Source organism: Protomyctophum bolini (genome assembly GCF_963924005.1).
Source record: "Protomyctophum bolini genome assembly, chromosome: 17".
NCBI classification, from domain to species: Eukaryota; Metazoa; Chordata; class Actinopteri; order Myctophiformes; family Myctophidae; genus Protomyctophum; species Protomyctophum bolini.
Window position 1 is genome coordinate 25751030 of NC_137878.1, and position 7436 is coordinate 25758465.

General features: G+C 38.9%; 1 protein-coding gene across 1 annotated transcript; it reads left to right on the forward strand.

Annotated features, from left to right (window-relative positions):
* The first annotated feature begins 1041 nt into the window (after nt 1-1041).
* agr2 (anterior gradient 2) lies at nt 1042-5141 on the forward strand. Its single transcript, XM_080788158.1, has 8 exons — nt 1042-1104; nt 1559-1692; nt 2116-2179; nt 2586-2638; nt 3292-3368; nt 4188-4251; nt 4629-4712; nt 4816-5141. Exons 2-8 carry the CDS (start codon nt 1572-1574, stop codon nt 4863-4865), a joined length of 513 nt encoding a protein of 170 aa, XP_080644284.1. The 5' UTR covers nt 1042-1104; nt 1559-1571; the 3' UTR covers nt 4866-5141.
* Nucleotides 5142-7436: the final 2295 nt, after the last annotated feature.

Consider the following 7436-nt stretch of genomic DNA (forward strand, 5'->3'; position numbering starts at 1 on the left):
ATGTGTTAGACGGCCCATCGCGCTCCCATTGCTATATTTTTCAAAAATAGCTAAAGTATAACATAATGCTTAAAACACCAAAAGCTTAGTTAAGGAGTATAGAGTTTTTGTGTGGAAATAATAAAAAGGTCCCCCCTTCCGTTTAGCCTAGATTCCTAGAAGTGGAGGTCTAGAGTTTGGATCAGTTCAGTGACATCAGTGTACTCTGACTGCAGGCCAAAGAGACAGACAGACAGACATACAGACAGACAGACATCTTTCTCTAAAGGTTATAAATCTATCAACAGATTTAACAGTTAAATGCCAGGCATGCATGACACCCCCCCCCCCCCCCCCCCCCCCGCCACACCAATCCAATCCCTGTTGAATCATCGATCTGTTTACTTTGTAGAAAATGTCAAATGTGGATTTGAGATGTGAGCCAATCACAGAAGGACTGATCATCCAACTGTAACGATGACGATTGTTCTCAGGCTGTCGGCCCAAATCTACTGTAACAATCACTGTATCACGCATTGTTAACACCCCCCCCCCGCCTGTTTATACAAGAACAATATTAATAAACCACCCTCTCTCTTTCCACATCAACTGATATATAAAACAAATCACACTCAAAAACAGGCACATTCATTCTGTGTCTACAATTACAATTTACAATGTAGGCATTTAGCAGATGCTCTTAATCCAGAGCGATTTACATTAAGCAAGAACAAAAAGCATGGCAATACATCACATACCGGTACATAAAAAGTAGTTATCATGAAACATGCGTATACGCTAAGAACGTAACAGTGGAATATCTATATATAATGAAACTATAAACTATACATACTATACTATTCATAATTATACTTAAATAAACAATGAAGCAAAGTGCTGCAGGAAGGGAGGGATGTAATAGTTTCCTCAGGAATTCCAGCAGAGGTGTGGGGAGGGGGTGGTGTGTGTGTGTGTGTGTGTGTGTGTGTGTGTGTGTGGGGGGGGGGGGGGGTGTGTCAGGTGCGCAGGTATATAAATGAGAAGCAGGTGAGAGTGAAGTGACACAGCAGGTCCCGGAGAGCTGCAGTCGGAAAACACAAACACAAAGGTGCCAGTCAGCCCAAGGTAAGACAATCTGTCTGGCCCTTTCCTGAGAAGGTTGCATTATTCTCCACTTCTCTCTCTCTCTCTCTCTCTCTCTCTCTCTCTCTCTCTCTCTCTCTCTCTCTCTCTCTCTCTCTCTCTCTCTCTCTCTCTCTCTCTCTCTCTCTCTCTTATTCTGTCTGATTCTTCTGCTGCTGATAGGATTTTGTGTGTGTGTGTGTGGGAGGTGATTATATGTAACTTGATTTAATTAATTTTTTAACCACTTGAACCCCAGCATGCCTATTCTGAGGATCTACAAGTGAGCTTGTAGATTGGCTATTTTTGGCGAAGAGATTTGTTGTACATGGGGGGGGGGGGGAAAGTGGTTCAAGTACAGAGCAAACTCATGTCCAGTTTATTAAGTCTAGAGTTGTCGGTCCAGGGTACAGTGTGACTTAATTGCTCTACTAACAATTTCAATGTACATTTCTAGGAAATCTGTCACCATGATCAAAGCACTCCTGTCTGTTCTCCTGGTCCTGGCGGCTGTGACCTCGTCCTCTGTGGGAAAGCCGGGGAAATACATCCCCAAAGGTGGCAAGAGGCTGCCGCAGACTCTCTCCAGAGGTGGGTGACGATAATAGCAGCAACAGGAGGTCACTAACAGTGTTGTTTTTGGCAGCAACATTCTATTTTAGTTTTAGTCATAGTTGGTGGAATGAAACTTCATTTAGTCAAGCTATACTTGTTGCGCTGCGACACGTTGTGAGCTTGTAGATCTGCTACACTAACCAAGTGTAAAATTACTTGATACTGGATCTCTTGTCCACTAGTCCCTTCCTAACATTTTAGTCTAGTTTTTATTTGTTGACGAAATTGTCAATATATTCAGTCTTAGTTTTAGTCATCATAGCTTATAGTTTTCATTTAGTTTCCATGTAGTTTTCATCAGTGGAAAAAGGTAGTCGACGGACATTTTTTGCCATAGTTTTAGCCGACGAAATCAACACTGGTCACTAATCTATGCTGTCTGTCCACTAATCTCCGCAGGCTGGGGTGACCAGCTGATCTGGGCACAGACCTATGAAGAGGCTCTGTACTGGTCCCGCTCCCGGTAAGCGAAAAATCTGACATAGAGTGTAATTTGATGGGTGACCCCTGCTGACCCCTCATCAAATTATTGGCTCAGGAATGTGACAAAAACCACAAAAGAAAATCTCAATTAATTTAAGGCTTCGTGGGGTGTGTATAATTGATAGAAAATAAGTATTTTTTTGTGGTGAACTACCACTCCTTTAAGAGTATACATTTGTTTCCATTTGCACAATCTCAGAGTTAACACAGCTTATACTGTGCATTGCTTAATACACAAACTGTACATACACATACTGTACATTTACTGTGCATTGCTTAATACACGTGCATACAAACAGGTAATCCAGTTGAGCTTTCTTTAAATTCAGTGCACTGTGAAACTTCTATTGTGGTTATTTATTTGTATTTATATTTCTTTACTTTAGCAACAAGCCCGTGATGGTAATCTTCCACCTTGATGACTGCCCACACAGTGCTGGTGAGCCATTGATTAATATGTAGTAATAATAACAATTATAATAACGATAATGATAATCCACCAGTGGTGGAAAGTATAACTAAGTACAATTACTACACGTTTGAGGTACTTTAATTGAGTATTTCAAATGTTTGAATCCACTGCAATTACTTGACATCTTAATTATTTGCACATTATATTATTTACAGATTGAGATTATTTATTACAAAACAAACATTGACTGATCAATGATCAACCTATGATGCATTATCAGGTAATTCAACTTAGACTCACCTTTACCAGCTGCAACATTAATGTGAACACCTTTGTATTTAAAGTGAATACCTTTGTACTTTTACTTTTACTATTTCGACCTTGTGATACTGCTACATTTACTTAAGGAATGCCATCACCTGATCAGTTTGTATTTCATCCTGTTACATGCTGATGATAGTGCTGCTAATCTACTATTACATCAAACAGAAAACCAGTTTGAATAACCGTGTTGGTGTTTAAATAGTAAACATGTGAGTGCACTGTTTAGTCCACATCCTGTCTACATCCTGGTGGGGCAGGAGAACCACAGATAAGGGTGCATACATTCATTAATCTGAATGGAAATGTATTGTATTGTATTGTATATGTGTATACTTAATACTTTTCTCCTGACGCAGCCATGAAAAAGATTGTCTCTGATGACTTCGACATTCAGAAATTGCTCGATGAAGACTTCATCGTGATCAACCTTGTGGTATGTTGTTACACGTCTTATTGATTAATGCATTCTTTCACTATGGAATGACATTACTTTAATTCCAGTGCCCTAGCTAGGTCTATAGGACTCTGAGTAGGACACTTATTTACTGAATATTGTTGCTGTTATAGCAAAACTGTCACTTTTCAGTATTCAAACTTTAAATATAGCCAAAATAGCAGACCTATACAAGCTCAAAGCTTGAGGTTTCTGCTCGACAGAAACAATATTTTGGCAATGTTTCTTTCCGAGATGCTTTCAAAACAGAGAACCCGACTGGATACAGTACTGGCATCATATAGATCAGTGGTTCTTAACCCATTCTGGGCGGGAACCCCTTTTGATTAAGCATCATGTTATATTTTAGCCATTGAAAAATAGCAGATCTACAAGCTCATAGCGTTGCACCGAGTGCCACGCTATGAGCTTGTAGATCTTTTATTTTTTGAAAATGTGGCGCAAATCTTTTTTGGGGGTCCTTGACTTGAAAATGTTTGAGAACCACTGACATAGAAACATATAGGGTTTTTCAGAAAACTGTCAGGATTTAGAAGACATTTGTAGAATCAAGCTCAGGTCTAAGGACACCCACATTTATATATTTGGCTGCAAACCACCATATGAAAGGAGTTTCTGCCTGCAACAAGTTAGAAAATAGCAGATCGATCTATATACTACTTGAAATAAAATAGTTCCGCATTTTGCAGGGTCCTCCTGGGGGACCCTATGTTTCCACTGCTAGAGAACCTGAAACATTCATGAAACTTACGTTGATGTTTTATTGTTCTAATGGTTTTTTCCACCCCTCACTCACAGTATGAAACCACAGACAAACATCTCTCTCCTGATGGACAGTATGTTCCCAGAATCCTCTTTGTTGGTGAGTATATAAACCTACTTTGTTGACCAGCGAAAACATTCCTATAATTCATAATAATTAATTGACAATAAGGATTACAGCTTCATCAATCTCTCTGAGTCTTAACCACTTTGTCCCCATTTTGCCACTATACTGTACGTGACAATTCCCAAAAAACTTCAAACATTTAGATTTAGATTTTATTTTAACAAATCGCAAGACATTTCAGCAATTTTAAGACATTTAAAAACGCCATGTTCCCTCCACACACATTTAAAGAAAAATAATAATTAACTAATAGCAGATCAAGATACAAGCTCACAACACATCAATGTGACACAAGGAGGTGAACTTGAAGATCCACTATTTTTAATCATCCGGTCTTAATCTCTACCCAGATCCCACCATGACAGTGAGAGCCGACATCACAGGTCGCTATTCCAACCGCATGTATGCCTATGAGCCAAGCGACATCAAACTCTGTAAGTACCAAGAGCATAAGACCTAAATACCACAAATCACATTCATTGTGCATCTTGGTAGTAGTGGATTGAGTTGTCATTTCCCTTTGTTTTTTACATTCAGTGCACGACAACATGGAGAAAGCTAAGAAGCTGTTGAAGAGTGAGTTGTGAGCACCTACTGTATAGTGACAGAGAGAGAGAGACCAATGATGTCAAGTGGTCACTACAGTTTACACATGTGAAGCCAAGCACTGGAAAGTTCCTCTCACATGACACTAACTATCTTCTTTTCAATTCAATATCTGCTTATTGTCTGAATAATGTATTGCTGTACATCCACAATGTCTTTTTTTTTAAAACATAAATTAAGCTGTTCATACAAGAGGGTGGACTTTTGTTTTTTGCTTGAACATGACATTTCCCACAATTAAAATGAACTCGAAACAGTGCTGAAGTCAATTAAAAGGCACCAGAAATGCATCACACTATACTGTTATATCATTATGTCATCAAAAAGTTCACAGACAAAGGTGCATACAATGTATGGGATTTTGAAAGTTCCTACAGTCATATTAGGTGAAGTGAAATCCAATGTAAAAGAGAGGACAAGACTGACATGGCCATCTAGTGGCCCCATTGAATATCTTCAATAAGATCACTTCAAAACTAGAAAAAGTGCCCTTCTGGGCACAGGTCTCAACCAGGAGGATAGAAGTTTGTGTGTGATGTTTGGCAAAATGTTTAGGAGCAATATAAACGTGTGTGTGTGTGTGAGTGAGAGACGCGGCTTGGCCTGTTGTAGCGCCACCATGAGGCTGATTTGAAAACTGTCAAGTGGCATTTCTATAGCGCGCCGTTTTTCATCATTTTTGAGGATTTAAAAAAAATGGGGAAAAAAATCCGCAATTTCCGCAATTTCCATTTCAGCAATTTCCGCTGTGATGATCGGGGATCATTATATCATTATAGTGTATATTTGGGAGGATATATATGAATATTTATCAGAAGTTCTTATATTGTTCTCAACTACACAGTACTAGGGTGGGGGGAGTGGTGCCTGTGTGTGTTTTCCCTAATCATCCGCAGGTGGACTGATTCATAATTGACACCTATGAGGCTGGCCCGTCTGTCAGGGAGTGATCGGCCCTGACTGGCTGTCGGTCATCATTTTTGAAGATTTGAAAAAAATGACGAAATGACAAAAACGATGGGTTATAGCCCATGTTTTTTGAAATTTTGAAAAAAAAAGTTAGCCTCGTTTCTCATCATTTTGGACCGTGGGCTATAGCCCATATCGTACGGCATACTATAGCGCGCCGTTTTTCATCATTTTTGAGGATTTGAAAAAAATGACGAAATGACAAAAACGATGGGTTATAGCCCATGTTTTTTGAAATTTTGAAAAAAAAAGTTAGCCTCGTTTCTTATCATTTTGGACCGTGGGCTATAGCCCATATCGTACGGCATACTATAGCGCGCCGTTTTTCATCATTTTTGAAGATTTGAAAAAAATGACGAAATGACAAAAACGATGGGTTATAGCCCATGTTTTTTGAAATTTTGGAAAAAAAAGTTAGCCTCGTTTCTCATCATTTTGGACCGTGGGCTATAGCCCATATCGTACGGCATACTATAGCGCGCCGTTTTTCATCATTTTTGAGGATTTGAAAAAAATGACGAAATGACAAAAACGATGGGTTATAGCCCATGTTTTTTGAAATTTTGAAAAAAAAAGTTAGCCTCGCTTCTCATCATTTTGGACCGTGGGCTATAGCCCATATCGTACGGCATACTATAGCGCGCCGTTTTTCATCATTTTTGAGGATTTGAAAAAAATGACGAAATGACAAAAACGATGGGTTATAGCCCATGTTTTTTGAAATTTTGAAAAAAAAAGTTAGCCTCGCTTCTCATCATTTTGGACCGTGGGCTATAGCCCATATCGTACGGCATACTATAGCGCGCCGTTTTTCATCATTTTTGAGGATTTGAAAAAAATGACGAAATGACAAAAACGATGGGTTATAGCCCATGTTTTTTGAAATTTTGAAAAAAAAAGTTAGCCTCGTTTCTCATCATTTTGGACCGTGGGCTATAGCCCATATCGTACGGCATACTATAGCGCGCCGTTTTTCATCATTTTTGAGGATTTGAAAAAAATGACGAAATGACAAAAACGATGGGTTATAGCCCATGTTTTTTGAAATTTTGAAAAAAAAAGTTAGCCTCGTTTCTCATCATTTTGGACCGTGGGCTATAGCCCATATCGTACGGCATACTATAGCGCGCCGTTTTTCATCATTTTTGAGGATTTGAAAAAAATGACGAAATGACAAAAACGATGGGTTATAGCCCATGTTTTTTGAAATTTTGGAAAAAAAAGTTAGCCTCGTTTCTCATCATTTTGGACCGTGGGCAATAGCCCATATCGTACGGCATACTATAGCGCGCCGTTTTTCATCATTTTTGAGGATTTGAAAAAAATGACGAAATGACAAAAACGATGGGTTATAGCCCATGTTTTTTGAAATTTTGAAAAAAAAAGTTAGCCTCGTTTCTCATCATTTTGGACTGTGGGCTATAGCCCATATCGTACGGCATACTATAGCGCGCCGTTTTTCATCATTTTTGAGGATTTGAAAAAAATGACGAAATGACAAAAACGATGGGTTATAGCCCATGTTTTTTGAAATTTTGAAAAAAAAAGTTAGCCTCGTTTCTCATCATTTTGGACTGTGGGCT

Excerpts from the sequence above, each read along its gene's own strand:
- agr2 (XM_080788158.1), top strand. The coding sequence starts at position 1,572 with ATGATCAAAGCACTCCTGTCTGTTCTCCTGGTCCTGGCGGCTGTGACC. Across the intron at positions 2,639-3,291 it reads TGACTGCCCACACAGTGCTG|CCATGAAAAAGATTGTCTCT; the intron begins GTGAGCCATTGA and ends CTCCTGACGCAG. Across the intron at positions 4,713-4,815 it reads GCCAAGCGACATCAAACTCT|TGCACGACAACATGGAGAAA; the intron begins GTAAGTACCAAG and ends TTTTACATTCAG.